Source organism: Simochromis diagramma, unplaced genomic scaffold (assembly GCF_900408965.1).
Source record: "Simochromis diagramma unplaced genomic scaffold, fSimDia1.1 OVJJ01000602.1, whole genome shotgun sequence".
Lineage (NCBI taxonomy): Eukaryota > Metazoa > Chordata > Actinopteri > Cichliformes > Cichlidae > Simochromis > Simochromis diagramma.
The window spans coordinates 1,798,982-1,818,840 of NW_024387040.1; the positions used below are offsets into that span (position 1 = coordinate 1,798,982).

General features: G+C 41.2%; 2 protein-coding genes across 2 annotated transcripts; both read left to right on the forward strand.

Annotated features, from left to right (window-relative positions):
- Positions 1-1,416: 1,416 nt before the first annotated feature.
- On the forward strand, positions 1,417-14,276 carry tnfrsf11a (tumor necrosis factor receptor superfamily, member 11a, NFKB activator). The gene is made up of 10 exons (XM_040044316.1): positions 1,417-1,754; positions 5,524-5,599; positions 5,996-6,121; positions 7,199-7,345; positions 7,443-7,524; positions 7,920-7,987; positions 8,139-8,258; positions 8,416-8,465; positions 8,679-9,603; positions 12,264-14,276. The coding sequence occupies exons 1-10, from the start codon at positions 1,680-1,682 to the stop codon at positions 12,545-12,547; spliced, it is 1,953 nt and encodes a 650-aa protein (XP_039900250.1). The 5' UTR covers positions 1,417-1,679; the 3' UTR covers positions 12,548-14,276.
- Positions 14,277-16,953: 2,677 nt separating this feature from the next.
- On the forward strand, positions 16,954-19,856 carry si:dkey-73n8.3 (uncharacterized protein LOC100150965 homolog). The gene is made up of 7 exons (XM_040044318.1): positions 16,954-17,089; positions 17,191-17,306; positions 17,695-17,850; positions 17,954-18,058; positions 18,235-18,444; positions 18,851-19,043; positions 19,683-19,856. The coding sequence occupies exons 1-7, from the start codon at positions 17,076-17,078 to the stop codon at positions 19,783-19,785; spliced, it is 897 nt and encodes a 298-aa protein (XP_039900252.1). The 5' UTR covers positions 16,954-17,075; the 3' UTR covers positions 19,786-19,856.
- The last annotated feature ends 3 nt before the right edge of the window (positions 19,857-19,859 follow it).

The window sequence follows — 19,859 nt, forward strand, 5'->3', positions numbered from 1 at the left end:
GCAAAACTACATTTTATTTCCAAGGAGACAGACTTTTGTTTAAAGTGGCATTGAGCAATAGTTTTCCTGGCTTTAGAATTCTCTGCTTTTTAATTTTTTATTTATTTATTTTTTACGCATTTTCAGTCGAGTCTTTTTATCTGACCATTTCAGAGGAATGTTTTTCTTTTCTCAACTTTGTTAAGCTACTTGAGACTGACCTATGAATCATTCGAGCATAAAAAAGTGCTAACTCTAGATCTAACAAACTTAGCAAAGATCCAATTTTAAGATGCATCTTTATGCACTTTGTTACTAGCAGTCTGTTACAAAAAACACACTATTTGTGTTCTTTAGACAGAAAGACGCAGCTTAACAACCGCAAAACAGTATTTTTACATGTTCCCCAAACATGATTCCCCAAAATGATGAAACTGGAGAAGTGGAGATCATAAGAACAAGTAGCAGGGCAGCAGATGAACAGTATCTGAAAATCATTTTATTAAGACATAGGAAAAATATCCTGCGAAAATCAAATACAGGACCTGAGAGATACAGATGGGCCAAAATCGAATCAGACATGGTCTTAGTGAAAGGGTAAATGACAATAAGCGTTTTTTTCATGAAGAGAAAAAGTGGGGGGAAAAGGCTGAAATGTGACAAAATATAAAAGAACTGGACTGGAAAGCAAAAGCAGATCTTATGGAGTGATGAACACAAACTTTAAACATCTGGTTGAAATAAATAGTGTCTTCAGCCATCTGTAAAGCACGGTGGAGGTTCTGTTATGATTTTGGGCTGCCTTTCATTTGGTGCTGTTAGGGATCTTGCCAAAACTGATGGACTTGAGTGCAGAAAAGTACTGTCACGTTTTTATCCACCATGCTAAACCATGTGGAAGACATCCATTTGGCAATAGCTTCATTTTTCTGCATGATGGTGATCACAGACATACTGCCAATGCAGTTAAAGTGCAGTTAAAGCATATAGCAAAAACACACAATAAAGTCATGGATCATTGAAGCAGCAGAAAAAGAAACAAAAGGCAGCCAACATACAAAGAAGAGCTCTGAATGTCCTTCATGAAGCCTGGAGAACTAATCCGGAAGATTGCCTAAAGACGTCAGAAGAAGGCTTGTCTATGAGAGTTCAGGCTGTGTTGAAGAATAAAGCTGGTCATACCAAATATTGACTTTCGAGCTCGTTAGACTTCTACAAACTCTGTTTTTGCCGGCACTGAATGTAGATTTGGGTTTGCACATGTTTAAATAAATCTATCCACCTGAGAAATAAGGGGTGGTTCATAGTCGGGCGCACTAAATGTCACACACATAATTTCTCCGGCTTGATCGGGAGGGCTGCGATGGAGGCGTGGAACCGTTCTTTGCGTATGGACGTGGGAGGAGTCCACTCTCGGTAAGTCACTCATTTTTTACAAGCTGGTGCATTGCAGCTCCCTTCACTACGCGTGGGTGAAAAGCAGAAGGAAGATGAGAGGAGAGGGCAGATGGGAACTGAAGCTGTCTAATCGGGAATGAAGGCGCGATGTCCTGTGAGATGTTTGGAGGTTCAACCACATTTACGCACTCAAGAAGAATTGATTTGCAGTGAGGACATTTAAAGAGTCCGGCGATCGGATCTTTGTTTATTGGCTAATAAAAAAAGTTTGCCTCAGAAGTCGTCTTTGTAAATCAGTAGAGATGAGATTAAACTTTTCTACAAGCTGGATTTTCCGCGGCTGGATTACGTGTGTCCTTGTCACCTTTTACGCACAGGTAAAACGCGTTTTCCCCACTATTAGTGATAAACATTTACCCCATTAATTAGCTAAGAGGTTGATATCAAATGAGTTGACGGTCACCTTTGAAGCCTGTAGGTCTCTTGTTTTTCTGCTTCCCTTGGGTTATCGGGGTCCCCTTAAATGAGAAAGTTAATGCAAAAGTGCTGAGATTAACAGTTGTTCAGTCGTTTTAGGCAAAAGATATGTAACAGTAAACCCGAGTATGTGTCAACACACCAGGATTTGCATGAGCTGGTCAGATGAGGGACGAGGGAAATTTGGGGAACAGTGTTTTTTTTTTTACGCACAGACACTGACTAGAAACAGCTGTATTTGGGCCGAAGCCACTTCTCCCCTGCTCTGACCACAGAAAAGCCGCTGGCAACTGGACGTTCTTCTCCCTCCACCAAGTATTCTTTCCACGTCCAAGTTGCTCATCAGGAACCTCATTGGGTCAGCCAGAGGAGAGGTTTAAAAAGGTGGTGCAGGGGCCACAGCAGGATCTCTATTTTGTATATCGCGACCAACTTTTACAAACATTTTTTTTTTTTTTGTGGTTTCCTTTTTTATCGTAGTTCGTAATATACCTAAGAAGCACATACTAAAAAACCCTATTAAGTAGATTTACAGAGATTAAAAATGACCTAATGTCGCAGCTGATACACTGCCACAGTTAATTTGAAGGGGAGAGTGAATATAGTCGATGGCATGTTGTTGTCCACGCCGTTGTTTAGTCCAACCAGCTAACGCTGTCCAGGTGGAGAAGTTTATGAGATGTGGTTGAAGTGGTGGGACTGTTGGGCACCAGTGATCTATCATTGCTTGTGTGCCTGCATTACCGTAAGCCAGCATTGGCATAACTTTGACTGGAACGCACGCTCTTCTTTCCTGAGGTGTGTTGCAAGAGAAAATGCTTGTGGGGGCATTTTACTTGTCAATGCAGTGATCCAGGGAGGCAATTGCGCAAAAGAAATATATAGTTGTTCCTTTCCCCCAAAAAGTCTATGAAATAAGTCAAAGTTTTACCAGCAGCAGTGGCAATAGAAAGCAAACACGTGATACAGACAGTTGTCTGGATAGGAGGGATGGAATATTTTTCAACTACGTTTAAGGTGACATTGCAAACCCTTGGCTTTGGTTTGTTCTCACCATGGTCTTGCCATTACTGACTCACACTATTCCCAAAGAATTCCCCTTCTTTTTCTTGGTTTGCAACCACTTCATCCAATACATTCCGAGTTCATTTCAAACTGTCTTTGTGACATTGAGCAATGCACAATTGCTTCAAGATGTTCAGAGCTTAAAAGTCAATATATCATGAAGAACTGTGCTTTGTTGGGTTTATTGCTTGCCTGCCCACAAACAAGGCTCCTGAACTTTTTATTTGCCAGATTTTCAAGTCAGTCATGCATTCATCCCTGCTTGTATGCACTCGTGTTGTCCTGTTATCTATTAGCAACATCTTGCTGCCTCTTCCCTGACTTTTTTCATTTAATATTTGACCAGTAATTATTTACCTCTTCAAGTTCCATCCATCAAGTACCAGATCAGATTTATGACTACCTCCGGTTTAAAAAGCAGTGCACTGCCTATGAGCTCTGGATCAGGTTTCATTAAAGCAATTAGCACATATTCTTTTAACTTTTTGCAGCACCTGCTCTTCCTTGATTTTTGGGTTGTGTTTCTATTATATGCATTTTTTTTTTCTATTCACACATCATTGACTGTCACCAATTTCCACCAATTTAACAGCCGTTCTTTGTGGGGGTTTTTTTCTTCTGTTACTTGTAAATGAATTTTTAAGACAACTTAGTCCCTTCTTTTTTCTGTTTTGAAGAGTTATAATCAAAGGTATGAGATATCAGGTCTTGATTTATGCAGGTGGCATTAAGGGGATTTGCTTTTATGGCTGTTAAGAAAAAAACTAATCACAGGTGCAAACATTATACAAAGATCCAGTTGTTGTGCAATATGCTTTTACAGCATCTTATCATGAACCAGTAAAACCCCTAGAGGCCTATGAGGTGCAGTGTGCTTCTCTTGGCTTTGAGCCTGTTGCTGCTGTGGCCGTTATGCAAATTCCCTTGTCCGCTGAAAGCTTATGGAATGCGCTCTGCATTTGATAGGGTCACACACGGCGGTGAATGTTTCTGTAAGTTAAACAAAACAGCTCGGAAACCAGCTAGGGGGCACTTGTGACATGTCGCTGAAGGGCTGGAACTCTTAATACCTCTTTGTTCTTAAGCTTCACCAAGTCCTGCCCGCTCTGTCCATCCATATACTTTCCACTTCCCTACATCTTCTTTTTCAAGCAATTCTATAACTTCATATCTGAGTACATGCAGCACATCAAGTTAGCTCTGAGGTCGGATGTGCTATGTTTACCATTATGTTAACCTATAATCATATAGGGTGGGTCACTTGTTTTTCTTTTGCATCCATTATATATTTAGTGAATCAAAACACATTGTTTCACGTAACTCAGACCCAATGTTTAGATGTGGCGGTAACAAAAACACAATTCCCGGCATTCCTTTGGCTTCCTGTGAGCTCTGGTCCAGCTGTGCACATTAAAAGCCATATCTACCTATCTATCTATACTCAAGCCTTTTAATAGCATGGGAATCTTTCCTACTTCTGTCACTTCTGTCTCCTGCAGCATATGGTGTCCATTAGTGCTGCGGTCTGAGCTATGAGCACTGTGTATGATTATCCCTCTGGTTAGATTATAAAACAAAGATTGGCTGATGTGTGAGTCTGAGTGGAGGTAATTAAAAGCTTGAGAGTGTTCATGCTGCGCTGTCGTGGTCTGAAGTTGGAAAGACTGACACAGTCTAATCAGAGGTGTGAGAAAGAAGACAGGGGAGGATGAGAAGGGTGTGAAAACAGTGTTGAGTCCAGTATTGTATATTTGAACTGCTGGGGTAAGCTCAGGGATTTTTCCATTAAAAATCAAATGAACAAAAAGAGATTGTGAATATGCTTCCCAAAGGAAAACTTCGGGGAAGCTTTTCTGAACCTCTGCAACACCAGCAATTCAATTACAGTACAAATTACAGTATTTAGTAGTAAGGAAGATGAAGCTTAGACTGAATGGCAAAATGTTGGCAGTCAATTCAAGGTCGGAGTCAAAGCAGGCCTATAGGTTGTATTTTTCTACATTTATATATAGACACTGTGGTTTTGGCATCATTTCTGTTATAACAGCCAAACTGTCTAATTCAGCAGTGTGGCCAGGACTTCTCCAGCCCTTAATTTAGAGCGGCTGGAAGGTCAGTACAGTAAGTAACCTTTTCAATAAAGCGTTTATTGTTTGTGAAGAGATGCAAAGATGTTTCATAGTTTGTTTCCATGCTTTCTAACGAGAGCTGTGTTTAGCTGCGTGACATCAGGAAACTTTGCATAGTGTTTTTTTTAGAGCAGAAGGCCTTTAGAAATCTAGTGTAACAACTGCACAAGATTTGTTTTTTGGTTTTTTTTATTTTACAGCACAGCACTGATGGCTGGGAGAATATTTGCAAGTGATTAATTATTCAAAGTCAGCCAGAATGGATATTCTATAACTCCTGTTACTTCCCTGTTGTGTACTTGTGGACTTTGTTTTTCCTGGTCTGGAGGCTTCAGAGCTGCGCTCAGGTGTTCTGAGAGCATGGAAAGAATTTCTGGGCACGTCTTGAAAATGTTTTTACCATCCTGGTCCTGACTCAAACATTATACCTCTTACTAACGGTTACAAACTTATCTTTTGTCTTCATTAATTACAGAACGCAGATTCCAGACCTCAATGTAAAGAAACACAATACCTAAAAGACTCCAAATGCTGCAACAAGTGTCAACCAGGTAACTAACACACACACACACACACACACACACACACACACACACACACACAGATAGTGGATGCATATCTGGTTTCCTCTGTGGAGTCAGCATAAAGTAAAAATAGCTTTCCATTCACAAATATTCTAAAGTAAAAGAGGAAGGATGTTTAAAAGCAGATCTTTTTGGCTTAAAGTGGCACAGACATGTGCGTGTGTTTCCACAAATGCGTGGATACACACACACACACACACACACACACTTAAACTGCTTAAAAAGAAGAAGGGAGCTCCAGTTTTATCAGTTTCTCTTTTGTTTTCTTCTATTTAATTAGGCTTTTCTGTGTTATTGTAATTATGTATGCTGGGTTCTTAAATCCTCTGCCTAACACCCACTGTCTTTTCTTTTTGCCACTAGGCTATTATGTGTTTAAAGACTGCACTGATACCGCTCAGACTATATGTCGTAAATGCAGTCACGGAGAATATCAACCCAGCTTGAATAATGCCTATCGCTGTCTTAAGCAGAAGTTTTGTGATCCGAGTGAGTACCTTCTTCATTTATTTATCAATTCCATACATTTAAATCCATTTTTCACTTCTTACTTGTGACAAATATGGTTCATTTCAATTCTAAAAAAATAATTAATTAATTATAAAACGTTTTGCTTATTAATTTGGCAATCTCTGGTTACTTGAATGACAAAGATCAAACAACCTTTCCAAACATACTCTACAGTCACAGCTACACCATAAAAGAATACTCTCCAGTCAACAGTATTTAATTTTATATTCATGTTTTTAATGTTTTAGTTTCTCTTTTGCAACCCCTTTCCCAAAAAATCATGAAGCTGTGTAAACATTAACGAAGTGCAGACCATTTGCCACCGTCCCATTTCTAAAAAGTTGAGATTGAGACGGTTTACTGCCACGTTGGATCGCCTCGTCTTTTTAAAACTCCCCATATGTCTTTGGGGACTCGGGGAGCATATTGGTGAAAAAAAATCTGAACGTTTTTGCTAAATTCATTCTCAATAAGGTTTTAAGCTGTTCAGCAGTTAAGGTCTTTGTTTGCCTCGTTTAATAATGGGTCAGATATTTTCAGTAGGTCAGATTTTTTCCCCCCCATGTCGTTTGTCCTGCTGAAATAATGAAGGCCTTCCTCCAAAAAGGGCAAAAACTTTTATCATTCAACTTTAATATGGCCTTTGTAGATATCACCCTCTCCTGTGTTTACTGACAGTGATGTTTGGAAGTGCTCCTGAGCCCATCCACTGACTCCTTTGTTTTTTGTTTTTTTACAAGCTTGTGTACAGACATCTCCTTGCCCTCCTCTCCAAATGTTTTTTGAAACACAATAAATACATTTTCCACCTTTTCCATACTTTTATACATTATTTGTGTGCTATTTTCAATCAAATAAATGATTTTCACTTCAGTTTTTTGTTTACTCTTTACACAACACCTCCATATTCATACAAACGGGGTTGTGGTAGCCAAGAATGCTCAGATCATGGAATTATTTTTCCTTTGTATTGAGCTGTGGAGTGGGAATTTGCATTTAACACACTTAATCATTCACTTCATTTGTACCTTTTGTCTTTTTCTTTTAAATCTACAGGATTGGGTTTTATGAGAAATAATGAAAACTCGATAGAAGAGGAGCCATGTCGCTGTGTTGAAGGCTTCCAGTGTTACCCCATCAACTGTGAGTACTGTGAGAAGATACCCACCTGCCGACCCGGACAGGGACTTGAGACAAAGCATGGTGAGAATAGTCCACAACACAGAACATCCCCCATTTATAACAAGTCCCTACAAACGAGTTGTAAATCCGAGATTACGATTTGTGTTGTTAATTATAGATCAGAGGAAGGTGTGTGAGCCGTGTCCAAAAGGATTCTTCTCTGATAAGGACGATGACGAACCGTGCAAACCGTGGACAAAGTAAGCGCTTACACACACGTGCACACACGTGTTTTTAGCCTGGAATCTTTTGACATATTGTGAAGGGAAAATGCAGTTGGGCAGCCGTCCCTACCGGCAGCCAGCAGTGGTTATGAGTAATATATTCACCACTTCCTCTGGAACCCTGGCTGGAGCAGACATCAGCTTCCACTGCCAGCCAGACCTGACAGATCATCGGCGATGATGATGACGGTGGAGAGAGAAAGAATTTTGTTTTCCTCTCTATCCATCTGCCTTTCTGGTGTTATCTTTGCAGAACTGCGAGTTGAGCACGTTGGTAGGAAAATGTGGAGTAGAAGGGAGAACTAAAAAAACAAAAAAACTAACTACATTCTCATTGTCTAAATATTCCTCTTCTTCTTCCTCTTTCCCAGTTGCAAGGCTGATGGCAGCAAGGAGATCAAGCAAGGCAGTGCTGAAGCCGATGCAGGGTGTGGACCACGTGAGTTTGGAAAGACACGGACATATACAATGTCATATTTTTCCATATGACAAAATCGTTTCTGTTAATTGGAGGCTTAAATGTCACACTAAATGTGGAGAGGGAAAAAACAGTAGACTAAAAGCAAGCTCAATAATTGTCTGTCTTACAGGTGACCCGGTCATTCCTATGTCCTTCTGGGTGATGGTTTCAGTCCTGTCAATCATTATCATTCTGTGTCCCCTCATTCTGCTTCTCTTCTGCTACAAGGACAAAATGAAGTTACTCTCTGGTAGGTCGAAATCCTCTATGAAACTTTCTCTTCTGCCTGTACGACTGCTTTCACATACATGTAGACGTTGGCACAAAAACGTGAACTTTCATAAATACTGTCATTTTTTTTCCTGCATTTTTTTTCAGTACTTACATCTTGTTGTTTCATTTCTCAGTAAATCTGCGATCCTGTGTCCAGAATCTGAAGAGGACCCGGATACAACAGGTAAGGTGGAATTTCTGTCAGAATAAAAAAACTTCAAACAAAACCGAATACATATAGAAACTAAACTTGTTGCAAGCTGTTTCATCTACTTTTTCTATTGTTTGTGACAATTTTTTTTCCATTGAAGCAAAGAGCCTGTATATATCTAACATCATCTTACGTGCATACTTGCAATAATTTACAACTCTTCTTTTATCGTTTTCTTCACTCTAGGAGACACTGGCTCCTCTTTACCACAGCGGAGCAGGAGGAGGAATAGGAGGTGGTTCTGGTGCCTCAAAATGCACGCCATGTGAGGTGACCAAACTTATCGACCAAGCACCCTCCAGCCCCACTGACAACCCCTCGTGCACCTTGCCCATCTCTGTTCCTGATGCAAAGGTCTCTCTGCCCTTCATAAAAGAGATGACAGAGGAAGGAGGGACTGAGAGGAAAACACCAATGGAGGATCAGAGCAAAAGATCTGGAGAACCAGAAGAGGTGTCGGAAGAAGAAGAGGTTGTGAGCGTGTCCCGGCTTTTGACAGGTTCTTGCATGTGTGTCATTCCTGTCCACGAGCCCCTGGAAGTAGGGGAGAATGAGGACTGTAGCCAGGCTGTCAGCCCTGGAACACCGGGATCGTGTTCATGTGGAGGGCTAGATGGAGAGAGGGATGGAGGTGGAAGTGGGAAAGAGGCTAAAGATGGAAATCTCAAGAAAGTGTCCACGAGTCAGTCGGGTGTCGCACCGCTTGTTTCTCTTTCTCCTCCTCTCCTCCACACCTCCACCGCCGTCCAGTCAACCAGTCCACTTCCTGAACTCTACCTGCCATTGTCCCAGATGTCGCCGGAGTTCAAATTTCACCTGAAAGAGAGATCGCCAACAAAATGGGAGGGGTTGTACAGACTGATGAGCACAGACTCCACATCAACAGAACACAGCACGACCTCTGCGATGACCTCGGTCACCCCCTTGTTGCCATCCCCATCTGTTGGAGATCTCTACATGGACAAGCCCCCTGAGACCACAGCCCCAGAGCAAGACCAGGGAGTTCCCTGTGGGGACAGCAGAGACAACAAGCTCTCATCACAGGAGTCAGAATTGGAGTGCTCACCGGAGAGCCTTCAGAGTCAGCTGGCTGATCCAAATCTTACCTCAGGTACATGAAATTTCAAAAACTGATCATATAAGAAGCCCCAAAAAAATGTTAATGATAAGGAAAAAAAGAAGTGATAAGGTACTAGCTCCAAACTAGTGGGGGAGGTAAAATATTAAGTAATAATAGTAACTTAATAGTAATCATCAAGTGTTGACAGGACAGAATTATGGCTTTTAAAATTAATGTACACTTTTGTCTATTCTATTCTATTCTATTCTATTCTATTATATTATATTATATACTTTTTTTCCCCAAGCAGTTGAGTCGCACAGTCACAAATCTATTTTTACTCCTCTTGGGGTAATGAAAAGCTGATTTGGAGCTGGCTATTTCCTGGCTATTTTTTGCTGTGACCGCTCAGCAGCGTCAATAAAAACTAAAAACACAGTGGTTGTGCGTTATGGGGATAATGGCTCATTACAAAGTTTGCAGGACCACAGTTGTGTTTGCCAGGTGGATTTCTGTGTTCGCTGTTTGTGTAGGCAGTCGCCATTGTGTTGCCACAGGGTCATACCCATACATGATTGGATACACCACATAGCAGTGTTCTCTTTCCACAGCATAGGTGGGACTAGCCACCAAGAATAACAGAATGAAATTTAGATTGGTTTTAATGGAAAGTTTTACAGTCACGGGGTTGAGCATGCATTGTTCTCACACAGACCTTATGGTTGTGCCAAAGAGAAAAATCTACGGGAAACATTTATTCTCTGTGCCTCGAGCTCCTAGTGGTTATGGTTAGTTATAAAAGCAGTAATATCTGAGCAGTCTGATAGAGACAGTGGTCAGCTCGAGCTCAAACGTTATTAGCCGAACACAGAATAGACAGAGGATTGGTCTCAGCGTAAAAATATGGCGTTTGTGTGATTGTTTCCAAGAAATAGCTTTTATTAAAGCCAGTATTGATAATCTGAGCCTGGATTTTGGCGGGGCCACACAGGGAGCAGGAAAAAGATATGTGTGTGTGTGTGTGATGTGCTAGTGAGCCACCAGAACCGCACTCTTAACAAACACTGCTCTTTGTGTATGTGTGCACCAGTGTCGAGTATGCCATCTACAGTACGAAACTCCTGTTTACCCAGAGTTCCATAGGGTTGCGCAAAGTGACCGCAGCTTTAATTGAACCAAGATGTGCTCAGCTTGAGTAATGCTTTTATAACCTCGCAAACCCAACAAAAACACACACACACCAACTTGTGAAGCCTTTTTTTTTTTTTTTTGACTCTCACTGATGACTGGTTACTTTAATTACACATCTGCTGGCTTGAAGTGAACACGGTTTCCCATCATGCAGTAATGAAAATTGTTACAAGGACTTCCCGCCTATACTATTTAAAGGTTAGGCAAGGTTCAGAGGTTTCCCTTGTCTCACCCACAGTAGCCGTCCCAGTGCACATTAGTTTTATTTATTAGCTACTGACCGGCTCAGGGCAATTTTGGGGCTGCCTTTGTTGAGCGTCAGCTCAATAGGGCTAATGACCCACATTTAGTCTGACAATCAAAGACTTAAGCTGACACCTATCCATGAAAAATTGGCAGATTCTGATAGAGAATATGCACAAGTCAGTTTTACCCCTGTCAGCGCAGTTTTTGGGTATCCAAAAAGATCAACGTGGTACTGAGAGAGGATAAACAGAAGACCCAAGCAGATTCCTCAGAGCATTGTTTTCAGAGCTGTGGTGAAATGGCATATTTTCAAGCTTGCCCTCTCAGACTGGTATTCCGGGAAATGCGATTGGATACGGAAACAGAGACACACACATTTTGAGAGTCTGTGGTAGCGTTTGCCTTTGGCTGCATGTGCTTTTGAGCGCATACGTGTATGTGTAGGTGTGAAAATGCCTGTTAGTGCATTTTCTTACATTTACTGTATGTGTGTGCGTGTGCATATGTGTGAACAGATGGAACATAAGCTGTGAGTCATGGAGGTTTGGCCTCTTCTGTCGCCTGGAAAGTCAGACAGGAGGCTGGAGAAAATAGGAACCAGAGGTTTGATGCGGTGTAATGCGATTTACAAAACTGTTTATTTCCTAATTCACCTGCTGGTTTAACTCTGTAGGTGAACAATATACAGGCACTGGCACAAAGGGTGTTGATGCAAGTTTGTGTTTGGCAGGAAAGCAACTGTAGGATGGAGATTAGACACTGAGATGTTCGTGGATGGAGCGGCACATTTAAAAAAAAAATTGTTCAGTTGAATCCTTAAAACCCCAAAACCTGTGACAAATTGCTTCTCTTTAGTGGTCTTGAGTTTCACTTAGTTAGAAGTGCTGGATACTGACGGAGCTATGTCGAGAAGGATATGATATGGCGGTCTCTGTAGCCGTTGCCTTTTTGTGGTCATCCTGCAAAGTCATTACACCCACTGTCCATTTGTCACATGAGGTTAGCCAACAGTTAGTTCCTTCTTCACTTGTGTCATGAAATAGGGCTCTGGAAGCCTGTTTGTACAGGAAAAATGAAAGTCCTACACAACCCTACAATTATAGCAACACATCTCGTTGAATTTCACAATAGGCTGTTATTGCATCGGCATTTTCTATACCAGTCTGGGGATACAGTGTTTATGATTTTCACGTGAAACTAAAGATTTTCTCAGACATCGTCTATAAATAGCCTCCTAACCATTTACGCCTCCTCTGTGTTACTTTTCTATTTAGGTCAGGTGTCTGGGAACCACAACACCACCTTCATCTCCAGCGGTCAAGTGATGAACTTTAGCGGTGACGTCATTGTTGTCTGCGTCAGCCAGACGTCTCACGGCAGCGACGAGGTGGAGCGGGATGATGGCTTCGGCAACCCTGTCCAGGAAGAAGCCACTGAGACTGCTCCGTTTTTTCAGACCAGCTTGAGATCACAAGGGGACTACATTTCCCACTGTACTTTGCAAGATGAAACACTGCCAGTCCAGGAAGCAATGGAGGAGCAATCACTGGGAAAGTGAAAAGCGGACGGTGGCTTTGCTTTATGTTTTATGTCACTTCAGAGATCATCGCCATAGTCCGGGTGCTTATGTTATCTTTTGATTACACCAATCAGCCACAACATTAAAACTGCTGTCAGCTGAAATGAATCATGTTGATTATATTGTTACAATGCAATGTTCTGCTGGGAAATCTTGGGTCCTCTTCCATTGACTCATACCACCCACCTAAACATCGTTAAAGATCAGTCACATCCCTCCATGGCAACGGCATCCCCTGACAACAGAATTCTCTCCAACGGGACAGAGTGTCCTGTCACAACAGAAAAACTGCTCGACAACTTGGCAGTCCAATCAAACATCTGCTGAGTTAGCAAGAACAAGCCTGATCTGCAGAGGCGCACAGGACCCAAAGGACCCACTGGCCAGACACCACAGGACACCCTCAGTGGGCTCATGTGCATGCACAGCAGAGGTTTTTGTTTTTTTGTTTTTTTGTTTGGCAGAATGGTGGGTTTAGTGTTATGGCTAAGAGGTGTACATCAAATAAGTTATAGTAATAATGAAAAACAAATGTGTCTTGTCATGTCTGTTTTCCAGATAAAAACAAGGAAAGGATGGTGTAAAGTCATTTTAAAGTGATCAGTCAGATAACTGGGAGATCAGTCTTTCGGGAATCTGACTCTGTGTCTCCACAGTTGTCTTACTAATGAACCAGCTATAACCTGGCCTATTTCAGACATTAGTCACTGAATCTTGCCACGGGAATCTATTCCCAGGAAAAAAAAAGAAGAAAAGCTGCAGGCCTTTTCAGATGGAAACTCCCTCCATTCCAGACAGTGATGGGGAATTTTGTTGTGAAATGGATGTGGAAGTAGAGTTCATACTGCAGGTGCATAATATTTTTATCGTTGCATGGAACTTACAGCTTGGTCTCGATACAAAGAAGTTACAAAATATTTAATGTCCCACACATTTCTATTGATTACTTGTAACATCTGTAAGCTCTTAGTTTTTAACTTTTGTAAGTCTGGATGATTTTGATACTTGCGTAACGGAATATCCACCGTGTGGAACATGCGTTTTAGTTGTTGTATCATAGAACTTTGAATATGCAAGCCACAATAAGATCTGGCTGGACAGAATTTTAAACATATCAATGAGTGAATTCTTCTTTCTTGCCTGCAGGATCTGTTTATTTTTTAAGAGACACGTCCAGTTTTGGTACGATGCTTGTTTGTAGACTTTATTTTCTCCCTACTGCAACACAAGTGCAGTTTTTGTCTTCGAAACAAAATGCTATGCATTTGATAAGCTATTCTATTAGTGATTTCTTTTATTCGATTTTAATGCCCAGGCCTTAATGAAGAAAAGTCAGATGTTTGTTAATAATAATGGTTTTGTTTTAAAAAAAAAAAAAAAAAAAAAAAAAAGATTTTACGAGGCAGATTGTTTGTGTGTATTTCAGAAGTTTCAGATGTGATCAGTGCTTGTATATATTTCATCTGTTTCTCAAAGACGAATGAATATGCTGTCAATTGATTTATTGTGTGGATTTTGTGAAGTCGAGTGGTGCCATTAACAGCGAAGCGCACACAGGAGTTTCAATGAACTGTTAATTTATAGCCCTGCCATATGTATGCAGCTTTGCAAAAAACAAACAAACAAAAAATGTACATATAAATCAAATCTATTGCAATGAATTACTGAAAGACTATTTTGATCGAAATTAAATATGTTTTGCATCTAACTTTTTTTCATGGATGGCTGCCATCCTGCATTCTGTGGTTACTCTTGGTCAACTTTCCTATTTTAGGGGGGGGGAGATTGACAAAACACAACCAAGGCTTCATTTATCTCCACAAGATGATCTATAATCTTTGTGAAGCAATGCTAATTACACATGTGGCAAGGCCTCTGTGCCTTTGTCCCTGTGTTGACAGACAGGCAGCCTTTCATCAGGCCTGGGGATGGCAAGCAGCTGTGAGGAGAAACTAATCTAGCAGTCAGACCAGCTAGCGTCACAGAGAGACCACATGAGAGGAACTGGCAGCACTCATTTGGGCCTGGTTTGGGTCAGCAGGAGTATGTTTATATGTGTGTGTATGTGTGTGTGCATGTGTGTAAGAGTGCGTCTTGTCTCAGCTTATTTTATGGTTGTTTGTGAAAACAGGAAGTTATGACTAGCTTTCACATGGTTTACATGAGAACTGGCTGGCTGGCCAACATAGAGCCCGACTGCACATTTAAATGATTTCAGCTTTTTCTTTTCTTTTCATGTGTGAGAGAACAGCCTTTCATTTGACTTATATGTAGGGTAGCAACCACCTTGTGTTGCTATAGTGTGCCTCCTAGTGGTAAGTGCAGGTTAAGATGATAAACAAGACAACAAATCATGGATAAATGTTCATGTTTACAGTTTCAGCAACACAAGAAACGAGATGCGTCTGTTTGTTGCATTTGTATAGGCATTTCTAAACAGACATACAGACATATTATTGTGTACCACCTTATTTATTTGATTACAATTTTAAAAGAGGAATCGAGATCACTGGAAAAGAGGAAATGGGCTCTTGAGAAAGGGTTTGTCTTTCATACTGGAGCACTTTCGAGGCCTGAGAAAAAGCCCAATCAGCTGTTGGTTTAATAACCTGACAGTCGGTGTAACCAGGTGACAGCGCAGACCTGCGGAAAGCACCAGAAAATCCACAGTGCTGATGTGCTGAAATTACAGTCATCTCACCTGTGGAAGCAAGTTTTGGATTCCAGCTGCAGACTCGCAAAAGATCATTACAGCTGAGATTCGTTACTCAGCACTGACAGCAGATGGAGTTTCTAGTTTCTTCAAAGATAATGATTTTGCTTTTGAGAGGATATAAATATGATGAACTGCTTTGAATGGAAGCAGCAGATGGTAGCTGATAAATACATAATGAATGAATGAAACTGTGTGGGACTTTTACATTTTTATACATAAGAATCTTTTTAATGAGTGTCTTATAAATTTAATTGAAAAATTTGCTCTTGTGATTTTGTTACATCTACGACACGGTAATAATAGACAGTAATAATAATAATAATTCCAATGCAGAAAAGGGGAAAATTTTCAGAGAAAAGGTAAATACAGCTACATACAGTCATGTGAAAAAATCAGATAAATACAACCGCGAAGAACTACAAATATGAGCATACGCTGTGTCAACGAAAACTAAGGCAAAATGCAGAAATAGTGTGTGAAAGGCTAAACACACCCTTTTAACGCTTCCATAGGAATTAAGAGTGTAAGTAGCAGCCAGGTGATGCTGATCAAGTGCTTGTAATTAATACATCAGCATCACACAGTAAGTGCGAGCAACTCTAAAAGCAGGGCTTTTGGCTGTTTGTTTGTGTGGAAGCACAATGCCAAGGCGGAAAGATATTACGAATGATTAAAAGAGGCTGTGTATCAGTCTGGAAAGGGTTATAAGGCCATCACTGAGCACAGTGAGCTAGATTGGCAACTGCAAAACATTCTAGACAGTTGCCAATCTTGCTGAGAGCAAACGCACTCAGATCGGGCCATTATTGTTCAAAAGGAAAGTATGACTTTTTTTGGAAGGGTTGCAGGACAAACGCTCTTTTCTCTAAAAGGAACCAAGCAGAACAGCTTAGGTTGGCACGGCTGCATCTGAACAAACCACAAACTTCTGAAGCAACGTCCTTTGGCCAGATGAAACCAAAGTAGAGTGTTTGGCCTTAATCCACAATGCCACATTTCTTGAAAACCAAACACAGCATATCAGCACAAATGCCTCATACCAAGTGTTAAGCATGGTGGAGGAGCGATTATTTGGCCTTGTTTTGCACCCACAGGACCTCGGCATCCTGCTGGGGTTGTGATGAGTCTTTTTTCTGTGTCTGTCACAGGGATAACACAGAGAGAGGTGGAAAACCGTTCACACTCACAATCTCACCTACGGCCAGTTTAGAATCACCAATTAAACTAACCCCATTCTTGTCTTTGGATGGTGAATGCAAACTCCACTGAGTCCTGCCTGGATTCGAACCCCGGATGTTGTTGCTGTGAGGGGATAGTGCTAGTTCTCGTTAAACAGCCTTATATTAAGACATGCTAAGGACCAGGGATTTTTATTGCTCCCTGATTTATAAAGCCTTAGAATTGAAAAGGGTTTACTTTCCTTTTACAGTAAATAAAGATTCAGTGTCTTAAATCTAGTTTGCTGAGTCATTTCAAATACTTAGTTTGGTACGCATTGTTGAGCTGAAACCTCTTAAACAAATACTTCTCTGTTTCTTTGATTCTTTAAAATACTGCATCACCAATCATATGACGCTTATCTTGGATACATTTTGAAATTCCGCCTTAATTGATTAGCACCAGTGATGAGTTCCAACAGAGGGGTATTTCTTTCTGACAACAGCTTACCATTTAAAAGGCAGTCATGTTTGCTTTCTCTCTCAGTCCTGTGCCTCCACGTCTCTGGGACTTTTCAACATCAGCGAAAACAATTTTTGGGTAGGGATATCGCAGTTTTATTTTACTTTGGAAATGCAAGCAATCAGGTAAGTTTTTGTACATCACCACCAGAAAGCGGGGGAAAAGTCTGACGGTAGCTTTTCATTCATCCATCTGAGATAAAGGCTTTAGGTGTCTCACTCCACAGGTCTCTCTTCATCCCCACATGGTCTTCAGATACACGTCTAGATGGGAAGACAGCTATAGTGACGGGGGGCAACACTGGAATAGGAAAAGAGACAGTTAAAGACCTGGCAAGCAGAGGCAAGCAAACAGCGCTGCACATGTAAAGACAGCAAATGCAATGATGAGTAACAAATTTCTTTACAATTGTTGTCATATTCTTTCTCGTCTGCGTGACTCAATGTACTTGTGAACTTGTGCACTTGAAGCTTCCCGCTCCCGCAAATATAATAAATACAATCAGGTGACTCAAACATAAACTGTCGAATTTGATGATGACGCATAATTCTAATGAACTCATGTATCGGTACTGGTTAATCAAAGGCAGGCAGAGGGATTAAGTTCAGAGCATACTGCCACGACACAAAGACTGCCAAACTGGCCCAGATATATGTGTTGAAATCGTGCTATCTTGTTCAAATGTCAAACATGCATGTACACGCAAACAAGAGGAATTAATCTCCCGTAGGTGCCCGGGTGATCTTGACATGCAGAGACATGGCGAAGGGAGAGCAAGCTGCTTGCGACGTCATGAGGGAGGTGAAGGGAGCGAAGGTAGTCACCAGGCAACTGGATCTGGCTGACACCAAATCAATATGCCAGTTTGCTGAGAATATCTACAACAGTGGGTGGCACACGCAACACACACGCGGACTTCAGAGTAGTGCGTGCATTCTTTTTTCCTTCTAAATACTGTGATGGTGGTAACAATTGTCCTGTTTTCACAGCTGAGAAAGCTCTTCACTATCTGATCAACAATGCAGGCGTGGCTATGTGTCCTTCTGCCAGGACAGTGGATGGAATTGAGATGCAGTTTGGAGTCAATCACTTGGGTAGGAGGAAAAAACACACAAGGTTTAGTTAATGACAAACGTGTTAGATTGAAACAGACTTTAGCAAAAGAGCAGATGAGTTGTCAGTCAGCTCCTGTTTTTACTGCTAAATATGTGATCAGTGATCAGTGGTGGCTTAAAACTCCTCGCCTTTTTCTCTCCTACCACCCATTTAGGTCATTTCTTCTTGACTTTTCTGCTGCTGGACTTGCTGAAGCACTCGGCCCCATCTCGGGTCATCAACCTGTCATCAGCAGCTCACGTCTTTGGCAAGATCCATTTTGATGATCTGAAAGGGGAGAAGGATTACCATCACTTCAGGGCCTACGCACAGAGCAAGCTGGCTAATGTCCTGTTCACCAGAGAGCTGGCCAAAAGGACAGAGGGTAGGGACGCAGAGACTGAAATATTATCTAGTCATTATGTGTCGTCTTTTGCCTGTCTGCCTCGCCTTCCTTATGCAAGGAGAAAACGGATCTTATCTCAACAGCGTGAGAGTCCCATGCCTCAACCACAACCGCTCTGGGCAACATCAGAGCACAGGGAAATAAGTTGTGTTAAAGACTTAATTGTTGCCCAGCAAATCACTCCTCATTCACTAATAATGCTGTCATTTCTTCCCAGATATGAGTCAAGGTTTTCTGTAACTTTTTCCCCCCTAAATCAAGTGAAACTATATATTCTGGGTGTTTTACTTTACTGATGTGTCCACTCATGTGTGACTACAAGCTGTTATCAAGGATCTGCTTCATTTCAGGTTGGATAAATAATATTTTATACCAATCCCTCCAGTTCTAGGTATCACAGCCTACTCAGTTGACCCCGGCTTCGTGAACACTGACATTTTAAGGTATATAAGGCGCCCTCTTCTGGATATAGTCAAGAACTTCGGGTTTCTGATCAGGACCCCAGCAGAGGGAGCCTACACCAGCATCTACTGTACCGTCACTCCTGAGAATCAGCTGGTCACTGGAGGATACTACAGGTCAGCGTGAAAACTATTTACAATTACAGACAAAAACTTGCTTAATCGCTATAAAACAAGTGTGATTAAAGAATCATGAAAGACAAGAGGAGCCATTCATCGATATCATCCGAATAATTCTTAATACACTAATTAATGGGTAATTACTAAAGATCTATGAGTCATTCTGTATAAGTGATTCGTTAGATAATAAATCTTTTATAATATGCACCTTTCTTAGAAAGAACAGCGTCATCTGTTTTTCAGTCTCCAAATCGCTCAGCACGACCGGAAAACACTGTATCTCCACCCATGGCTATAACTCACATTTGATTCATTTTAAACCGAGTCTATTGATGGTCATGCAGCCCTGAAGCAATGAGTAACTACCTGAAGTAACGAAAAAGAATAAATTAGAAATGGAAATGTAATGATCAATGAAGAAAGTGTGGAGTTTGATTAATTTATACGTAATAATGCACCAAATATTACCTTACAGTTATCCAATTGTGTCTCTATTTTATCTACTATCTTCTAACTATCAGCTGATTACATTTTAATTATCACATGTTTTAGTGCACTTTATGTTACAGCGATGGAAATGTATAGCTCACTTAAACGATGTGCTTATGTATTGTCCATTCACCCCTTTCCCTACAGTAACTGCTCCAGAGCAGAGAGCTCCAATGCCGGCCAGGATGACGGCACAGCCCTGAAGCTGTGGGCTGTGAGCTGCCACCTGTTGGGCATCCGCTGGAGATAAACTTCACCTTTGATCTGAAGGCTAAGACAAATGTAACAGCTTCCAATAAAGAAACATCCCCTGATATAGCACTG